The 20,044-nt window shown below is 43.0% G+C and overlaps 2 protein-coding genes across 3 annotated transcripts in view; one reads left to right on the top strand and one right to left on the bottom strand.

Moving 5' to 3' along the window:
- The window catches only part of SYN3 (synapsin III), a 189,257-nt gene that overhangs the window by 50,065 nt on the left and 119,148 nt on the right, over nt 1-20,044 (top strand). For both annotated transcript variants that reach the window (XM_048301298.1, XM_048301299.1), the window contains 2 exons: nt 2,794-2,950; nt 9,040-9,129. In XM_048301298.1, the coding sequence (XP_048157255.1) occupies nt 2,794-2,950; nt 9,040-9,129 (247 nt within the window). The remainder of the gene's footprint in view (nt 1-2,793; nt 2,951-9,039; nt 9,130-20,044) is intronic.
- TIMP3 (TIMP metallopeptidase inhibitor 3) overlaps nt 11,980-20,044 on the bottom strand; it is a 37,603-nt gene continuing 29,538 nt past the window's right edge. The window contains exons 3-5 of the mRNA XM_048301301.1: nt 17,735-17,846; nt 16,927-17,048; nt 11,980-16,297 (exon numbers count right to left, since the gene is read on the bottom strand). Coding sequence (XP_048157258.1) covers nt 16,100-16,297; nt 16,927-17,048; nt 17,735-17,846 — 432 coding nt within the window. The 3' untranslated portion in view covers nt 11,980-16,099. The remainder of the gene's footprint in view (nt 16,298-16,926; nt 17,049-17,734; nt 17,847-20,044) is intronic.

The following is a 20,044-nucleotide window of genomic DNA, read 5'->3' as shown; positions in this document are numbered from 1 at the left end:
TTTCCTGATATCCACTAACCCTCCCCTGGCACAACCTGAGGCCATTCCCTCTTGTCCTACACCTTGTTACCTGGGAGAGGAGGCCACTACAACACGCTCCAGCACCTCAATGTCTTACTTTCAGTGAGGGAGCCAAAACTAAACACAGGATTTGAGGTGTGACCTCACCAGTGCACAGTACAGGGGGACAATCTAATGTGTTGATCACACTCTTTCTGATACAAATAATCTATGCTTGTGTGTTCTTTCTTCATGCCCTCGAATCTCTTTGTGCTTCAGTGAGAAAAGCTGAAGGACTGTAAGCAAGCCAGAGTTATGCCTATATGCAGAAATAAGAAATAGGAAGTCTCTTTAAGGCATGAAACCTCCTAGCAGGATGTGCTGTCATCATCTTCTCTACCACAAAGCAGGCTGGGGACCTGCTTTCAGTACAGAAATGTTATTGATTGTTATTCCTTTTGCTGCTGGTCTCCATTTCTCTGTTACAGGCTCTGGTGCTCTTCAGCTGATGTTTATTCTCAGCTAGTCCCAGGCCTGGCACTCCACTGCCTTGCTCTCTGTATCCATGGGAACATTCACATTGTTCCATGGCTCAAAACAGGGATTCAGTGTCCACCTTCACTTTAGAGATTCACTCCTCATCTGCTGCATGAGAGAGTGCCCTGCCTTCCTAGAGAACACAGAGTTTGAGAATAGGCTTTTCTACATTAATTCTGTGCCCTTGTGTCCATCATATAAGTGGAGAAACTCTTTCTCTGCCAGGATCTGAAAAGACAAGAGCTTTTTCCCTGAGCTTTTGGCTGGCAGAAGTAAAGCCAGTGAAGGCAGTTTCCCAGCCACTCTGTGTCCTCCCCCTGAAGCTGGCTGTGCTCATTTTCATCCTTCCTCCCCACCACAGCATCACATCCCCATCCAGGGTGTTGGGGCAGATGTTCAAGGGGAAAATACCACTGCTTCACCTGGAGAATGATCTGAACCATTACTATGCAACCCCAGTAGGTGCTGTCCCATGAGTCCAGTCTGGGATTGTAACAAGGACCATTTTTTTCTTCATACGCTCAGAAAGCTGGATGAGGAGAGACACACCCATAGCTCCTGCCTCTCCAGGCACCACAACTGTTCAGTAACTCAGCACAGATATCAAGCCCTGGTCCTAAGTAGCTGGTAAATCCTTCTTGAGGACCTGTGCCCACCTGCAGGGTACTTTCTACGCAGCAAGTCCAGCAGAACAGAGCAGCTCCAACTTTCCAAGATGTGTATTCACTTGCTGTTTCTCAGCGGGGGTCACCACTTGCCTCATGCCCATTGACACCAGGGAGGTCCATAAATCAGCTGCACAGCGATAGCACAGCCCTCATGATGCTCATTCTGCATCTCGCTGCTGGAGGAAAGCACCACCTTTGGTGCCAAGTACATTAGGGAACATGCCTAGGTTAAAATAAAACTCCATGGGAGGGAATCACAACATTTCTAAAGCTTGGCCTCTTTCATCACAAAAGCTGAGCATGATCCTCACCATGTCTCAAGCGGGCAATAACAAAAGTCCAAGGCCAACAAACAAAATGAACAGCTTTAAAACAACAAAGCTGTGCTGGGGTTTGTGTACAGTGTTTGTTGCCACAATCTGGCCCAGAGTCACCATCTCACATTTCCCTTCCAGAATGATGGAAATATAAATAGGGGCTATAAACCCAAAGTATTTCCAGCTCATACATCCAAAGGACAGAAATTATAGTCTCTTAGCAAGGAAAATGTTCGAGGGTAGTGAGGTAATGGGACCTGGTTACAGAGCTCATTTCTCTGAAAATCTTTAATACAGCATGGAAATTTTTCAGTGTCCTTGATGCAACCTCTGCTAACATATAAAATAATCCCCTCTTTCAGTGGAAAAGCCCCTTCCTTAGAGAATGAACTGCTGAGCCCCATTTTGGGAACCATTTCTTTCCAGCTGCTGCTTCCAGATATTTTTGAATGGCTCCGAAGACAGCGCATCAGCAAGGAATGAAATCTGGCTGCTTGAAAGATAATCCATTGCCTGTTGGCTTACCTAGAAAGGGCCTCACTTTTCTGTGCATTAGCTGAGGGCTGCTGCTGTTGAACCATAGGAGTCGGAGCTCCAGTCTTGCTAAATAATATTCTGGAAGTCCAAGCCATGAGTCACAGCAGCATATGAGGGGCTCTGCTCCTTTGATTAATTACATTACCGTGCCTGCCCTTTGCTTGTTGACTCACAGCCGTGAGAGCCTGGGATGTGCTGCCTATGTAGTAAACTGATTAAAGGGGGAATGTGGGTCAGTGTATGGATGTGTACGAGAGCTTTCTGAAATCCCTTAGGATCTTCCCACCCACTGGGCATTGCTTCAATATGGAGCTCAATCGTCAGGAAACAAATTTGCTCCCTCATCTGCGTTGCACATTGCAACGAGCTTGCCAAGTACGGCCAAGCTTTTAGAAAGAAAAGAGAATTCCCCCCCCCCAGTGAATTTATGACCCTTGGCTCTGCTTGTGGCTTGTTCCTGTGCATGCCTGAGTGACATGGAAACTGCAGAAAATCTACTTGGCCTGTTTCTATGCTCTCACACTTGCATCTACATTGGATTTTTCCTTTTTTAATGACTAGGGGGTTTTGTTGGGTTTGTTACATTATAACACGAGCAACACATGATGAGAGGCCCAGAGAAGAGCAACATGTGTTAGTGAAAAGAAAGGGGAAGGATGGAAAAGAAACGAGGAGTGGTTAGAAGTGCTTCTGAGCATTTGAAACTAAAACATCACTCTCCTCATCTCTTCCAGGTCCTTCAAGCCAGATTTCATCCTGATCCGGCAGCACGCCTACAGCATGGCATTGGGAGAAGACTTCCGCAGCCTCATCATCGGCCTCCAGTACGGCGGCATCCACTCGGTCAACTCCCTCTACTCCATCTACAACTTCTGCAGCAAGCCCTGGGTGGTAAGTGATGATCCGGCTCTGCTGCAAGTCAGCTCTGCAGAGGAGATCTCTGCTACTGATAAAACACCAAGGTTGCCTTCCAGGCTGTTTCAAAGGAGTTGGTCTCTTTAGGTTAAAATCTAAGCAACCTTGGGAATCCAGGTGGGAGTTCTTGGGGGAAAAACCTATCAGCACTACCAGCCTCTTTATCAGCCTCTAGTGGTATCAAGGTGTTATTTCTTCACCCTGAGCAGGACATTTCCCTTGTCCCAGACTCTAAGGGATCACCAACAGCTGGCAGGGTAGTGGTTTCTTGTACCTAGGTTTCTTGTCCTTGAGAAGGATCCACAGTGGAGAAGTTCATGGAGGACTGTCTCCCCTGGGAGGGATCCCACGCTGGAGCAGGGGAAGAGTGTGAGGAGTCCTCCCCCTGAGGAGGAAGGATCAGTAGAGACAACATGTGATGAACAGACAAAAACCACCATTCCCAATCCTCCTGCACCGCTGGCCGGGAGGAGGTAGAGAAAATCAGTCCAGTTAGGGTCAAACCACCACAGATGTAGAGTTTTTCAAAGTCCCAGAATGAAATACAACATTATCATGAAGTGTTGGTTCATTGAACCTGAAACATTGCACCTTGGAAAGACCTAGGCTGAGTCAGCTCCTGATGAGGACAGGACAGTGTTCTGATATTTTGCACTGGAAGCTCCCTTCACCTGTTCTTTAAATTCTGTCAAGTTCACAGGAGAATCTCAGAAAACTTTGAAAAATATTATCATTGGCTTTTCTCAGCCCCAAATCAAAGTGTGTAGTAATTCCCCAGACCATTTCTCTGAGCAGCTCCAAGGCAGCTGAAGCTGCAGAAGCAGGAGGGCTGGGGAGATAAGTTGGCCTTGAGCCACAAGAGTAAGGCTGGTTATTGCAGTAGCTGCAGGAGGAAGTCAGATGCTGATACCATTTTGGAGTTGGCATATGGGTTTTCCAAGCAGTTTCGTCCCAAAGTGCCTTCTCTGATCACTGATGCTTCCAGAATGGAAATTTCCCTGCATTCTTCTAGGTTCAAAGCAGGAAACTACAACTATATGGATGTGAGGAGATGGGACTTTGCAATATGACCCCATGGAAAACTTTTAGATGCATTTTCAGGAATTCCCTTACTCATTGCACAAATTTAGCTTGGAGTAAGATGGAATGCTTATAGAAAATGATATCTTCCTCATCACCTAATTAAGTGGAGTTTTATGGTTGTTTTTTTCCCTTGGAATAATTATCCTAGAGGTCCTCAGTGTGTTGCTTGGTAGGTCAAGTTCAGATGAGGTCTGTAGTGACTCAGACATTTATTTCCATGATTGGGCAGTGTTGGATTTAAGTAATTTCTTACTAAAATGGTACAAGTGTAATAAACAGAGTCTTTTCAGTTTTCACCCCTTTTTATAACATTTGTGGGGTTTGTTGAGACCAAAAGCAAGATCCTGTCTTTTCCAAAAATGTTGCAGTGCAACAATGACAGTGGTGAGAGCAACCTCAAACAACCTCACTTTGCCATCATTGTATAGGTGGTTAATGTTCATTTGACCTCAGTTTCCATCTGATTTTCCAGTTCCAGGCTCAGTACCACACCTTCACATTGGTTCTGACAGCTGGTCCTAGATACAAGTGCATTGACCCTGGTGACCAGACAAAAAGCCTCCACAGTTACACTGCCTTTTGAAGACAGTCATGTAGTCCATTCCATCTGATTTTGGGGTCAAGTCAGTCAGGGCTTAGCTGACGCTTTGCAACTTATGCCTTGTAATTATGTTTCTGATGGTGTGAAGGGGCCTCAAGATGTGAAAGGCCTATTTTTAGGCATCTGAAATAAAAGAAAACAAACAAACTTAGCACTTAAAAAAAAAAAAAAAAGCAGTGCTGGAAAGGAAGTGTGGGAGATCTTGGCTCTGCCAGCAGCTTGGCTTAAGTTACTCTGGGTCTGGTTGTGCCATGCTTTCCTCACAGGGAATACAGCTGGCACAGACAATCTTCCCAGAGGAGTCAAGGAAACCGTTTGCAAACACTTTAAACAGGTTTTCAGAATGCCTCCTTTCCCTGCTGCCCCTGCACACACATCACCCCCAAACCAGCGACTGTAATGTGCTCAGCAATCTAAGATTGCATCTAATGTGTAATGCTCAGATGGTATTGAAGCTCTTGTAGAGATTGCAGTGGGGCATTTGGGGGCAAAAATCTTCACTGGCAGCACAATCAGAAAATTTTGTTTTTGTGATAGCTGGGAAGCAAGAGATAGGGACACTTTGGTGCACGTTCCACTTTGATTGCAAAACAGGCATCTCGAAATAAGGGATCTGCATAACAGAGATTACTGGAAGCTTTTTGGATCTAGAGAACAGTTGAGATGCATGAAGAAATGAAATGAAATACCCCTGGGAAATGTGTTTTTCACTCTCATTTTTTATTTTCCCCAAAAATGGTTCCATTTCATAGATATGTTTATGATTTTGTGGAGGGGAATGAAATTGAGACTGTTTTTCTTTGGCAATTTGCAACCACGTTTTATTCTCAGCAACTCTAATTACAATCAGCTGAGTTTGGATTTGGGTTTACTCAAACATGCAGCCCCATTTTTTAATGACATTTGCCAGGTTTCTAGTTCTGCAGTGCACAAACTTCTTCAAAGATTAAAACGGGCACAGTTTGAATCAGATGTTTCTGAGAGGGAAAAAAAAAGAATATTCAGGGGGTCTGACACCCTGAGAGAAACATCTAAGAAATCTGAGTTTTAAGATGGTCCCAGAACTGTTGAGAAATAATACTACAAGCACACTAAGCACATTGCTTCAACCACTAATAATAATTTTTGTGTTAGAATTCTAACACAATTCTAACTCTAATTCTAAGTTACAATCCAAAATACAGTGGGAAGAATGCTCAGAGCAGTACTCACTGCATGCAGGTAATGTCTGTAATTGCAAAGCAACTTCTGCATCTGTAAGGCAGCAGGAAACATGAAGTTTTTCTGACAGTCACCCCCTGAGTCCAAGGACTCCCAGCCAAACTGTTATTGACTGCCAAGGGACATAGGCTCCCTGATCACCTAGGCACTTTCAAAATATGCAAAAGGCCTTAAGGTCCTCTGAATGGACCTTTCTGTTTCTCTGTAAAGATTCCCTGCATGTAACTCTGATCTCCAGCCAGTCAAAGGTATTCCACTTGCCTACTTGTTCCAGGTACCTAAAACCAGGCTGCCTTGCCCCGTGTCTTATCTGTGGTCTGGATGCAATCTCGCTAAAACCAGTGGAACCACAGAAAGCAAGAACTGCTGCCAGAATGTGGAAGGTGTGGTTATACCTAGCAGAGCTGCTGACAGCAGCATTCCTACCCATCTGCACTGGGAGATGTTACTCGAGCTCTGTTATCAGATATCTCAGAGGCTGCTGCACCACGTAATGTGGGAGTCTCTTTGTCAACATCCTGTCCCTAACAACTGGTAAAAAAAGGGAAAATGGGAGGGGACTGTCCCATGAGGGGCAATACCAAAGTCAGACCTTTCTGCAGGCTTGGCCCAGTGACGAGGCTCCCAGATGTCTGAATCTCTCATCTGAAACACTCGCTATTTCAGCAACAGCCAAGAGCTGTGTGCTTCAAAAGGAAGCCCAAGGAACAAGTCAGAACATTGTCTATCAGCTGCACAGTTGTTCCAGTTATTTTGTTTGAGCTGTTTTCCCAGGATAAATGTACATTTCTTCAACATCACGGTGTCCATGGCTCACCAGAGCTGCATGCACACACAGCAAGGGGCACGGGCTGTTCTCAACCAGAGTGTTTTTCCTTCTCTCCCCTGTCTCTGTCTCATTGTGTTTAACTTTTAAGCCCTGTTTGCTCACCTTGCTAGTCAAAACAGGGCTTTATTTTTCTTTTCTAGAATGTGCAGGGTTAGTGCAAGTAGTTGAGAGAAGCAAGCTGTCCTCCTTCCACAACATCAATACTCTCCTTGCCAACAATAATTATTCCACATGGGGAGTTTTTCCTCTTATCTGCTGATGCATGTGAGGGTGGTGGTGGTGTTAGTGATGGGATATGCTGCCTCTTGATGTCTCCTGGATTTTCTTTAAATGCTGTGTTTTGAACTATGAGATTAGGAAAAGGATTCTTTGCCTTTGCCTGCAAATCTGCTGGCAGCTGCCCCTTCAGCATTTGGCCTGGGTCTGGCACACACCTTGCAGCCTAATTTTTTTTCACAGTGACTGCATGCCAAGATTTAACTCTCAAAGGGGCATTTCTTCTCCACCAGCAAATGAAGTTTCAACTTCTTATGCAGCAATGCTTTTGCTTAGACTAGCCCAGTACCAGGAGAGGAGCCTTAACGGGGCTACTCCGCAGAAAACATCCTCAATATCCTCTCTCTATCTGCAATGTAACCTTGGTGTTATGATTTGGTGCCTTAACTGGCTCCAGCTCTTGCCCAGAAGTGCTCAGAATATGCAAGATTAAGTAGCTAATGCTGTTGGGAAGAAAGGGAGCTTGCTTTTCTTTCCCTTCTTCCCTAGGTGTCTGTTTCCTTCCCTTAATCTGTGTGTTACTTCCCTTAGGGGCCACAGGGATCTCCTTCAAGCTTAATACATCCTTACCTTTGATGAGGAACTTGAGAAGCTCATGCAAAGGACTTGCAATCTGTCCTAACTTGGCCCAGGCTGGAGACCTTTATTAATTAACTTGATTTTACCAAATTCTGGGGGGCTTGGAAACTGAATTCAGTTTATAAACTATTTTGTGAATAGGACTCAATCAATGGGGAACTCAGTCCTACCTTCCAGCACAGCAAGAACCAATCCCCAAACATTTTATTCTCTTATGCAGCTGCCAGTCCAACCACTTCACCAACAGCTGTGCCAATTCAGAGCTGTCTGTGGTAACAGGGCCGTGTCTCTTCAGAGACTGAGCAGGGTGGCTAAATGCCTGACATTATAGACTCTAAGCTTCTCCTGAGATCTGAGAGGTTTCTGGGATATTCTTTGGTATATCACCCCTGCTTCAGAAACATTTTCTGTCCTGGTTATTAAGTTTCTCTCTTATAGTTTTGATTTTTTTCTCCAGGTGATGAATGATGGATCAAACAGGGAGGCTGCAGACAACATACAGAATAGTCTGCTTGCTTCACAGATGGCTGAAGCAGAGCAGGAATTTGCTGTGCTGTGTAACACTTCTGTTGGGGTTTTGGAACCCGAACAGAAATCAAAACTCAGTGCTACCATGGGGAGCTTTGTGTCTGGTTGGGCACAACCCAGAATGCTAAAAGGGTTTATAATGGTGATGATAGTGGTGATGGTGGTGAATTGCATGCTGATGGGTGGGGACAACAACAAATGTTCCTCCTTGTGTGTGGAATAACGGGGCAGTTGCTGTCCCCGTTGATGTTCCATGCTGCTCTCTCTAGACACTGCCCTCACAGACTGGTGCCTCCCTCAGACCTCATGGTAGGTGGGACAGGGACAGGCAGATGTCCTTTCTCCTGTCATCCATGAAGGGCTGTTGGGGGCCCTTGGTTCACAATAAATGTCAGTTATGATTAACTCCTACTTCCTTGGGCTGGGACTCAGACCAGGTAGCACAGGCCATTCCCTCTGCTCATCACTGTCCCTCAGCAATTCTCCTGCCCTCCAGCACAAAGTGCCTTGCTTGGATTTGGCTGTGGAGAAGAGATCCAAGGGACAGCTTTGGTTTATTCGGTCTCTAACAGCGAGCGGTGGCACTGATTTCCTGGCTCTATCCTCTGCTAAGAAAGGCTCCTCTCCCCAGCTGAATTTGGAAAGCAAATCTTGTTCAGAGTACAGATGTAAGTAAACCCAAACTGATTCTCTTCTGGCTCTTGAATCCCTTCTATGCTCTCTTAGTCCAAGGTTTGTGTACATAGGCTGGCTTGGCCATGGATAAATAATGCAGCTTTGTATTTTTTTGCTGCTCTCAGGTCAAGAAAGCAAGGTGGCAAAGACATAATTTATGTTTCTCTCACCTCCTTCACCACTATCAGAACATTTTGCAAGCACATGCCTGTTTCACAATAAGTCACTGACATCCACTGTGTCTGTTTTTTGTTCCCCCTCCCTCACCCCAAGTTCTCTCAGCTCATTAAAATCTTCAACTCGCTGGGTCCTGAGAAGTTCCCCCTCGTGGAGCAAACGTTCTTCCCAAGCCATAAGCAGATGGTGAGTAACTTTGCTTTCTTCTGATGCCAGTATGGATGGGGTAGAAACAACAGATGCAAGCTGGACACAGGAAATGGTGGTGGGAATGCTGGGAAGAGTCTAAATTTTACTTACAGAGAAATACTAGTTAAAAAGTGCTATGCAAAAGGCACTGCTTGGGAACCTCTTTCCTTTCTTGCCCAGCCCTCCCCTAGGTCATGTAAGGACCCTGAAAAAATGTACAAAGAGGCTCAAAGGTTCAACACTAAAGCAGAACTCCATTGTAAAACAGTCAACAAAAAGCTCATCCCTTAGAGCAAAGAATCACTCTATTCAGATAAAGTGGATTTTCTCTACTCCTGGAATTGTTTAAAATACGTTGACAATTTGGGACGTGTCCTGAGAGATGTTTGTTTCACAATATTAGTTTGCTTGGTCTGTCACGTGCTCACCATCCATGAAACATTTATCAGCCTGAAGGAACTCAGGGTAACTTGGAGTTCTTGAAAGAGTTTGCTTCAGCTTCTCATGTTTTCTTTGCACAGTGCTCTGGGGCCTGGTCTTTCTGTCAACAGCTAAACACTCAGTGTCCTGTGTGGCTGCTGGGCACTGTACCAAACTCTTAGGGCACCTTCCAAAGAAATCTGCATAGGTGCCTTTAGTCCTGGAGAACATGGCAAAGAGAGGGGCTCTGTTTAAAGCTGGTCATGGCTCTTGTTTTTCCTGCGTTAAAAGGAAGACTAGTCCTTTGTGAATTTTTGCTCCCAACTTACATCCATGAATTAGTGGCGCTTCCTACATGGCTGAGGCTTTGATGAAACCCTGTATGAATCATGACCCCCTGTGTGACCACTGGCTGGCTGAGCTAATTTCCCAGGCTTGACTGTGAACCCAAGCAGCATTGCCAGCCTGAACATGAGGGTTGTTGAGATGCCAAACTAAGGCTCAAAAATATTCAAACCCCTCTTTTCTCACACACTTGTTGCAACACTGTGGGCCAACCACAACGCATAACAGGGTGTAGGTTCCTGATCATGCAGGTTCTTGTGCAAAATCCCACTGCTGCCTGCTAGGTACTCAAATACTTTGAAATGCCAGACCTTCACCTCTCTGTTCCAATACTCTGCTCTCTACCTGTGCTAGGTAGACTACAGCACTTCTATGCTTCACAGGCACATGGTGGAGGTAAGTACAGTCATGAAGTTGTATTATCATTTAAGACATAAAGAAATGGATAGTCCTTAAACAATGTGACCATTTGTTGCACAGTTCTATGAAGAATTAGTTGATTGTGCCTGTTGCATTTAATTCCTAATGATTTATGAAGAAGGTTTTGTGACATAAGTAAAGTTTCAGGACAGTTGTGACTTTGATCACCACTTCAGGAATGGTAGTTCTGGAAGACTTGATAAAGGTTATCATTGCAAATAAGTTAGCTAGCACTTTTAGCAAGATCTTCTTGTCTGGAAATCTGATTCTTGGTTCCTCGGATGTAGATGTATTTGGTGCCAGCATAGTAGTAGTACTGATCTTAATTTCACTTATTTTCCATCTGTATGACTAAACACCTACTTGGAGATGCTATTACTTACTTCCAAAAGGGTACAGGAAGCCTTTTAAACCATAGGTAATCTCATATGAACACAAACACTACTGCTGACATGGAAGCCTGAGTAATCTGGTTTAAATCAGTCACTTTTCAACAATTTACAGAAGCAACAATCCACTTGGGCAAATTCAGGTCAGCCCTTCCCAGGTGGACAGGTCTGCCTCACGGAATGAATCTACACAACTTCTAAATATCTTTTCTGGGAGCATCTTCTCAACACCCTGGGCTGTGAGAGTCTGAGAGGTCAAGCTTACACCAAGCAAGCTGCACTGCAGTCATCACCAAACACCTGCGAAAGTTGCTTGCCCACAGTGCCTCAGCTTCTCCATCTGTCAGACAGGAATATACTGATCCCCTTTTACCACTCTTCTTTTCCTTCTCCTGGAGGCATTTCCAAGCTGGACCAGTGAGCACTCATAAAACACACTGTGGTCCTTTGATGGCTCAACCCCTGGAAGTGTTTATAACAAGTGTTATGGTTTTACCTCTCTGCAATGTCATACACTTCAAGCACTTAAGTTCTCACATAGGAGACCTCACCCTTCTATAACCAAAATTTTCCAGAGTCTACTTTCTAAACCTTTGGGTTAAACAGAAAAAGAATTCAAAAATCTGTTTCATTCTTTCATCTGTGTAGACACTAGATTTTCCAAGAGTAAAAGTGAGATACAGGAATTATCTAACAGTAGGTCCATTTTTGTGAGCATTTTAATTTAGCTGAAAATGCTTTTTCTGAAACTTCTTTCTCATAAGAACTGGGCATTTTTAATCAGCCTTAAACAGTAAGCCTAAAGAGAGGACGCAAGATTCTGACATTTCATAGCAGAAAAGATGAACCTCTCTTCCTTTTGCCATGGGCATGCACCTTCCAGACCTCCCCATAATGATCAGTTTTCTGGAAATAAGAGCAATCTGGCACGTGTTCTTCCAAGGACCTACTGGTGCTACAGCCAGCCCTTGCTCTGTACTGACCTCCTATGGCAAATTAACAACTGGGAATCATTAACTTCAAAAGGGCTTTTTCACCTCTCCTGAGCTTATGACCACAGTAACAATTCTCAGAGAGACCAACCTCTTAAAAAGAGGGGGGGATTCCTGGAGGGATCTTTGCCAAAGCGCCAGATTTGCCAGAGGTGGAATATCTACTTTGGGACCAATAAAATGGTATCAGGAAGGGGAAGGAAATTAATAAATCCAGTTGCAAATCCATTTGTGTGCATTTGAAGTCGACAGAAACTAATATAAGTGAAGCAGAGACAGAATGTCTGTGATAGAAATAAAACCACTTTACTGTTTAGAATAAAAGGACACTATAAAAAGTGAACATTATGCAACATTACCTTAAAAGACAATATACATTCACTGAATATAAAATTTATAAATAACATGGAGGAAAACTGTAAACAGTGCTAGAAAATTTAGCAACAAATACATTCCTTCTGGACAAGATTTTTCACATGGGTTTGGTTCTCTCCCCAAGTTTTCATGACTATCAGGAACAGCAGAGTGGCTCTATGAAGGAAGGACAGTGTCAGAGAGAAGCCAGTACAAGCAAAACAGCAGCAAATGTTTAGTGGGTTTTTATGTTTTTTCTCAAGACTGGTAGCCCCAAAAGTCACTTATTCTAAAAGACAAAAACCTTTTGCAGTTCCCTAAATTTTGTTCTGTCCTTCTAAGCTGTAAGTATTTTCAGAGACATCTGCAAGGATGGAGGCTTGTTCTCATGGAGGCCTTTACTTTCAACAGTCTTTACTGTAAAAAACACAACAGTATGTTTCCCATCACTGTGAGGTAGCATTTCACTCTGACAAGTATGAATGGGATACAATGACAGATTTATGTTTTAGAATAGTCCTACATAAAGGGCCATGTAACTCTTTAAACCATAAATTTAGACCTAAAAATGGCACTTTTTTCCCATACTGAGGACCTTATTCAAGGAACTCCATGCACAGATCTCCTGCTCTCTAGCCCCTCCATTTTGGAAAAGGAACATAGAATCTAATCTTTCAGAAACCTTCAATATGTATTTTTGTCATTTTAAAGGGGAAAACACTCTCAAGCAAGTAACGAAAAAATATGCATAAGTAAGAAACTGAACAGCTTCAGTCTAGAAATTAGTTCACACTTTAAAAAGTACTTTTAATAATGTTGGTGTGTCTAAAATATGGTGGCAGGGTGTGTGTGTGTAATCCTGAACATGTCTATTGGCAGGCAGAAGTGACTTAGCAAGGCAGAAGAAAGGAGAGCAGACAGAAAGGAAGAAGTCTTTGAGTCTGATTTAGAGCCTGTTCAATCCATGTAATGGCTTCCACTTCAGGAGTGCCTTCAGGCAGGTCTTTAATGCAAGCACAAGCTGAAGCTTAGCCCAAGAAATGCATGTCCCTGATAGCATGCACAGAAACAAAATAAAGAAGCTTCCCAAAAGAAATGTATTTTCACTGGATTCTTCCCCCTCCTTTCGGCTCCGCATTTTGAACAGCCTTAACAACTGTTTCTTTACACAGCAAGGGCAAAGATTTGCCACCAAACCTCCACCCCTGCCAGTCTAGCTGTCTGCATCTCAGAAATATTTTACCGTCTGCAAAATAAAGTGGGAATATGCTTCATTTTCTGGTAATGCATCTGCTGTTTTGTTTTGTTTACAAAGCACATAGCTACATGATATCCTACTTAGGACAGAAGTCCTCATAGTATTAGAACACAAATATTTTCACAATAATTTGAGTGCAATACTGTGATGTCTCAGCTAGCTAAATGAATCAGTGACAGGTAAAATATGCAGAGCTGCAGTTTAATGAAAATTCAAATCAACACTTTACTGCATCAAGGGGCATTTTCATTTAGCCTTCCAAAGCTGTGAGAAGTGGCTGCAGCTCAGAGACACTGGCCACCTTGAGCTTGAGGAGGGCCACAGCCTGCAATGCCAACTCCAAGCAATGCAAACACTGAGGGCAGCTCCATTCTGCCCTCAGTGACCCTCACAGGTTTTGTCAGCCATGCACAACTCAAACAGAGATTGTTCCACTGGGCCCAAAGCCCAAACCCATATTTTGCCAAAAGGAACAACATTCTGAACCACTACCTGCTCCTGTGATGGGTGTCATGAAGCACCCTACTCTCCCTCTCATCTCCAACCCATAATTTAGGAGTAGTCACAGGGAAGAGGACTCTAAGAAGTGTTCCAAGTCTAAATCACAGGAAAATCCAACAGACTTTCAATGTGTTTTGTGCTGCATTGCCACTCAGAGCTGCTGGGAAAAAAATACATGCAGCAGACTTAGGCATCTCTTACAGCAACTCTCTGAAAATGCCCTCTAAAGTTCATGCTAAAAATGAAGCTTTTTGCTGTAACAAGTCATTAGCAAATGGGGCATTTCAGAGGGTGCACGTCTGGCAGAGCTCTGGTAGCACACAAGGAACACAAAAACACACCAGAGCCCATCTCAGACACCCTTTCTTTTCTATTTGGCAAAGATGTGCTAAACAATCCTCCAGTAACTGAGGTCACTGACTGTAAAATGCTGTATTGTCCCAAGCTGGAATCACTGCAACAACTTTTTCCTGTTGGTGGCAGCTCTGCTTTCTAAGTGGAATGAACGGAAGATATATGGAAACTTAAGATAAATAATCATAATAATACAAAAATGAAGTTAAGCACAATCTTCTCCCTGCCCAAGCCCTCCCCATCCAAGACTCAGTCACCCATTTTGTCAGCACCCCTTCTTCACCATCATTAAAACTTAAAATACTTTTATTTGATAAGAAAAATTATATTATAGTTTTCTTAATAATAATAAAAAAAATCAAAATAGAATGAAAAAAAAACTTCTCCAGTCAACAGCAAAGCACAAGACAGTAAGGCTTCTCCTCCTACATGACTGCAGGATATGGTATGAGCACATGCACAGGGCTATGCCTAACAGTGCCTAGAGGGAAACACAGCACTTGACACAGAAGGAATCCTCCGGGCAGCTGAAAATTTTATGATCCCAGACAACAGTTATTAGGAGACCACTTTTCCTTGCCTAGCCCACACACACACTTCCTTTCACTATATAAACAAATGCAGCTATTGTAGCTGCAGGGGAGGAACCGTGGTGCAAGGAGTTACAGAGGAAACAATGACTGTAGCCACTACTGCAGATACACTGGAGCTTCAAAATCTTAAAAGCAACTCACTGACTCGGAATGTCAATATTTCTGTCTTTAAAACACAATCAAACCATTCTTTTGTTTATAACACCAAAAAAATTCCACGTCCTGTCAAAAATAGCTTATGTCATTATGCGTATATACATCTTCGTTCAGCAAAACACTATTTTGGCAATACTTTTTTTTTTTTTTACAATAAATGTTCTAGCAAGTCTCCCCTTTCCCTCTTGCACGTGATTGATTTACAGTTGTTATTTTTGCACCTGTTTGGTTTAAGGTGTTCACAAGCTGGTTTTGCTGTTGAAGCTGAGCTGCAAAAATTTCAGGGGCCAATGCTGCTCAAAACGGGATGGCACAACCCTTTATATGCTCTGCTGTAATTGCATTTACCTCCCTGAAAATAGGAGATGGGGTTTTTGTTTTTGAAACAACAACAACAACAAAAATACTAAATACTCTCTCTTTTTTTCTGGGGAAAGTCAGAACTTCAAATGTGCTGTTGCATTCACATTGTGACTGAATTAGCAAGGACAGTCAGTCAACAATGCTTTTACCAGATGATGTGGTCAGACACACCAGGTAAAGTCTCCCACTGCTGGAGTCAATCACATTGCCAATCTCTCCTATAGAGGAGAATTTCTTTTGGATGTTATTTTGTCCAGAGTTTAGGCTGGATTTCTTTTCATTTTGCTTCATTTGCTTGATTAATCTGATTAATGAAATCTGTTTCCCTTGAAATAGATTTGTCTAAGTATTTTCAGCACTTAGTGCATGAGGAGGGGTGATGGGAAGCCAGCGCATAGAAGAATACAGTGCCTAATTGGCATAGTTTTTAGATTTTTGTTTTCCTAAAAAAATAGAGATTATATTGCTACAGCTAATGATACATGTAAGAGAGCAAGAGCTCCATCTTTTTTTTTTTTTTTCCTTTTTTTTCCCTCCCATTTTTCCCTCTGGTGTGCAAAAGTAAGCTCCCAAACGTCTGATCAAAATGAGTGGTATCAAAAAATGGAAAAGGTGATTACAAATTCAGTAAGGTAGCACAGACTTTTTTCTTTCCTTTCCTTTTTTTTTTTTCCTTTTCTTTTTTAAGTGTTCGAAGTGCTAGAATTTGCATGAAAATAGGCACTAATTTCATTGTCATCATCATGATCTGGTAAGAGTTAGTGTCCAAAGGAAGATCAGCCACAAGTAAGGGAGAGGGGAGATAAGGAAAGGGATAGCTGCTCAGGGATCTGTGGCATTGATTATCGTTTTGTCTGGAGGTGCCCATCCTCTGTACCAACTGCAGTAGCCTTCCACCCTCTGGATGCAGGCATAGTGCTTTGCTTGATATCCCGAGTGGCCGAAGTTGGAGAGCATGTCTGTCCAAATGCACTCATTCTTGGAGGTGGCAAAGCAGGGCAAATAGTAGCAGGGCCTAATCTGCAATTGGAAAGAGAATTCAGGTAAGTCTACATGTAAAAACAACATTATATAAAATGTCTTTTTAACAGAGACAAGTGATTCAAAATTCCACTCCCTCAAACCTTGCTTACTAATCCAAACTTCAGCCTCAGTTCTGTAAGCACGTAAGCATGTGCTTAGCTTCACACACACAGCTAATTCTGTAGTCAAAAGGGCTTTTCAGGTGCAGAAAAGTTGAACTTACGTCTATGTTTTTGCAGGCCTGAGGCCATGTGAAAAAGTCTTAGTTCCAGTGCCAGGCTGTGGGGTTTTAAGTACTCAAAATGTTTACACAGGAAAAAATCTGGACATATCTTGCCAAGCCTTTGGTACCTGATTTCATTCACCTGCAAATGATTCTGCACAGATTCTGAAAGTCTTCCCCAATCCCAATTAACTCCAACAGGGTATTAAAAGCATAGACTCTGCACTTTTATTTGATTATCTCTTCTTTGGTCTCAACACTAAAAATGAACTTCACTTTTTCTCTGTAAAAATTGTTGTCCTCCATTTCTCTTCCTGGCTGTTCTCTAGCATCATCAAGTATTACCAGCCAGGGGAGACAGAATGGGCTTGAATGTCTGATGCCACCTTAGAGACACACATACCTTGCAGCCACAGCCCAGGTGATAACGATGGTTCAGTCCTTTGCGCTGGGACAGAGTCAGCCGGTCCCATTTCTCATACCAGTTGCACAGGCCAGTGTAAACCTTCCCCTCATACACCCGGCCTTGAAAACAGACACATGGTCACAAGTTAGCACTTCTCAGCTCAAGCACTTCTCTTGTTTCCTGAGATGGCTAATGCTCTCAATATGTTTGGCTTCAGCCACTGCTCAGCAAATGTTTTCTTTTTATTAACTGGTTCAGGAATCTCTGGCCAGCAAGATAACAGCACTTCTGAAAGTCAGAAGGTGTTGTGCTGGCTCTAAGCACCACCAGCAACATGCAGGTTAGTAATGCTGTCAAGCTCCTCTTAACAACAGAGAAAATGAGCTGACACCCTCACTAGAAACAAGACTTGGCAACTGTCACATGTCCATCCCCCTGCATCCCCCCATCTCAGCAGCCTGCGTTTCTCCAGCTCATTCCAAAAACCATCTTCCATTTCTGACACAGCCCAGTAACACCCAGCTCCCTGTGACAGACATGCCAGCTCAGGTATAAATTGAGAGCCATGGACTGTCACACAACATACTTCTCACAGCATGCCAGGGTGTAGGATACACTTTTGGAAAGAGAGGGACATCTAGGGAGTGAAATGACTCTCAGCATTGTAGAGTACCGAACACCAGAATACTGTTGGCCATCTTAACACTTAGGAAATTGTGTACAGAGCTGTCCACACCACTGCCCATGTCCTTAGCAGGTGCATGTATAGGATAGAAAACTTATGGAGAAGTACATGGTCCTTTACCTGTAATCAGATATTGGTACTTGTTGACCTCCAGCTTGACTCCACAAAGACTCTCAGAGGCTTCTGTGTAGATGTACTGAACGTGTGGCATTATCTGGAAGCCCCTATACATCTAGAGAAAGAATAAAAATGCTTTCAGTCATCTTAAGAGAACAAATTTCACTTAAGGTTCTTTACAATCTACATTCCTAGTTTGTGGTAGTAAGCAATAAATTTTCTGGTTTTTACAAGAGTGAAGGAATAATGACACTGGCTGGACTCATGGAAGCCTCCCCACCAGATCTGCTGGTAAAGCAGAAAAACCACCTGCTAACGAGCCATTGCAATTCAGCACAGAGACCAGTTTTTCCCATTCGTATTAGTTCCAGTGGCACTAAGTGAACAAAGCGCCAATGTTGCAAGCTCTGCCAACATCTTGAATTTTTTTTTCCCTTATAAAGGTCATAATTAGAGAGAAATAAAATTAGTTCAAGCTCGGAATCTTTCTCCTCTATGCGATTTACACAATTTCTTCCAAACTAAGAGGTTTTTCTTTTAAACAATTACCCTATTTTCCAGTGTTGCTGCCGTAAGAGTTTCAAACCTTTGGCGCTTGATCTAAGTCATCAAGTCAGACACCTCCTCCTCAAACGCGTAGCACACACAGCTCCTGCTGACCTCAGCAAGGACTTAATGTGTCTCTAACTCAATGAATGCAGACATTGAATTCTACACCATCTTCTAAAATTAGTCCCGTACTGATGGGCACCATAAAGAAAATATCATGTATACATAATTCCTCTGCACTCCTCCTCCTTCTTCATAATCTTTCTTCCAGCTCAGTTTAATCGAAACATGAGTCCACAGATGCACTGGCAGTTGGATTCAGTCAGAAATTAGCACATGTCCCCATCTGACCTGGCCTTACTGCTGCAATTTAGAGAAACTCATGCCCACCTGTTAGCAGCATAAAGAAGTCTTTGCATAGCAATGAAACAACCATTGCATGTGTACATTGGACCCATTAAACATATCCTATTTTTGAGACACATAGGATTATTTCCCTGAGAATTTCATCTTTAAAATTTGTCTTTTCAAAGCATTCAGTCACTCTTTTTTCCCCGCCAACTCCATGAATGGCCAATATTTAGAAGTTAAAGAAGAAACAATAGAAGTCAGAGAAAACCAGTTTCCTGGCATTTCCCAGCCTATCCTTTTCTCTCCCAGCTTTACTGATAGCACATTCACATTTGGCTTAGCAGTAAATATTAATGTGAGGCAAAAGACAACCAAAAAATCCCAAACAATCCCAGAGCTATAAATCCTTGCCTCTGTGTCACCTAAGCTGTAGTATTCTTCTCCAGGCTGCATTCTATTTCTTGAAGTCCCCTATTACCCCCAGGGTATTTCATCATTCCCCCACCTCCTTTAAAAACAACAAATCTTCTTCTTTCTGAAAGAACATGTTAATTTAACAGATTTTATGCTAGGCCCAAATACTTCCTATAAAACCATAAAAAACTACTACTAACTCTGCTATGCTGAGAGGCCAAATTTTATCTTTGGAGCATCTACGGAATGTCAGCCAGGTGATTTTTTTTCTCCTTAGATAGATTCCCTTAATTAGCATGATCTTGTAACAGTATCATAACTCAGTAACAGCACTGCTGGGTACAGTAAAAGACATGCTAAAGAGTTTGCATTTTCCAGCCTTTCTTCTACACCCAGCTAATAGGCAAGGCCATTATTTTTTTTTAATTAATCACAGTGTATCAACAAAAAATCATAGATCATGCTTGAAATATGACACTGTGTCCATAAGTGGCCAAAGTCTTTCAATGGATATGGAAGAAGTGAATTTCACCTAATCTCTGCTTTATCTCTGCAATTTTCTTGGTATCGGATGACCCACTCAGATTTTCCAATCCAGTCAACATAGCTTGAGACCTAGATTCTGGCACAAGAATCCAGTCTGTCCTTGGATGAGTTATTTAGCCCTCAGCACACTTTTGTTTCTTGCCTCCCAAGGGTACTGTGAGGAAAGGCACATAGAATAAAGGTCACGTGTTCAGACCCCATCCTAGTGGGTGTCACACCAAGAAGCTCAGATAACAGTATCTAAGCAGATAAGACTAGCTAAGGTAACAGCTGGGGCTGCCCAGTCCCTCCAAGCAGTGCATTATCAACACTGCAGAGGGCTGCACACTGTGCATGGCAGTGCAAGGGATCTGTCACTCGCAGTGCTGAGCTCCCAGTCATGTTGGACTAATTAAGAATCTGTGTGACAAGGTCTGCACGTGGGCAGGCACACTTGGAGCCCTTTCTTCCTCT

The sequence above is a fragment of the Corvus hawaiiensis genome, chromosome 4 (genome assembly GCF_020740725.1).
Source record: "Corvus hawaiiensis isolate bCorHaw1 chromosome 4, bCorHaw1.pri.cur, whole genome shotgun sequence".
Taxonomy (NCBI): Eukaryota; Metazoa; Chordata; class Aves; order Passeriformes; family Corvidae; genus Corvus; species Corvus hawaiiensis.
Note: the sequence above shows the minus strand (reverse complement) of the source record. Positions and strands in the feature narration are given on the sequence as shown.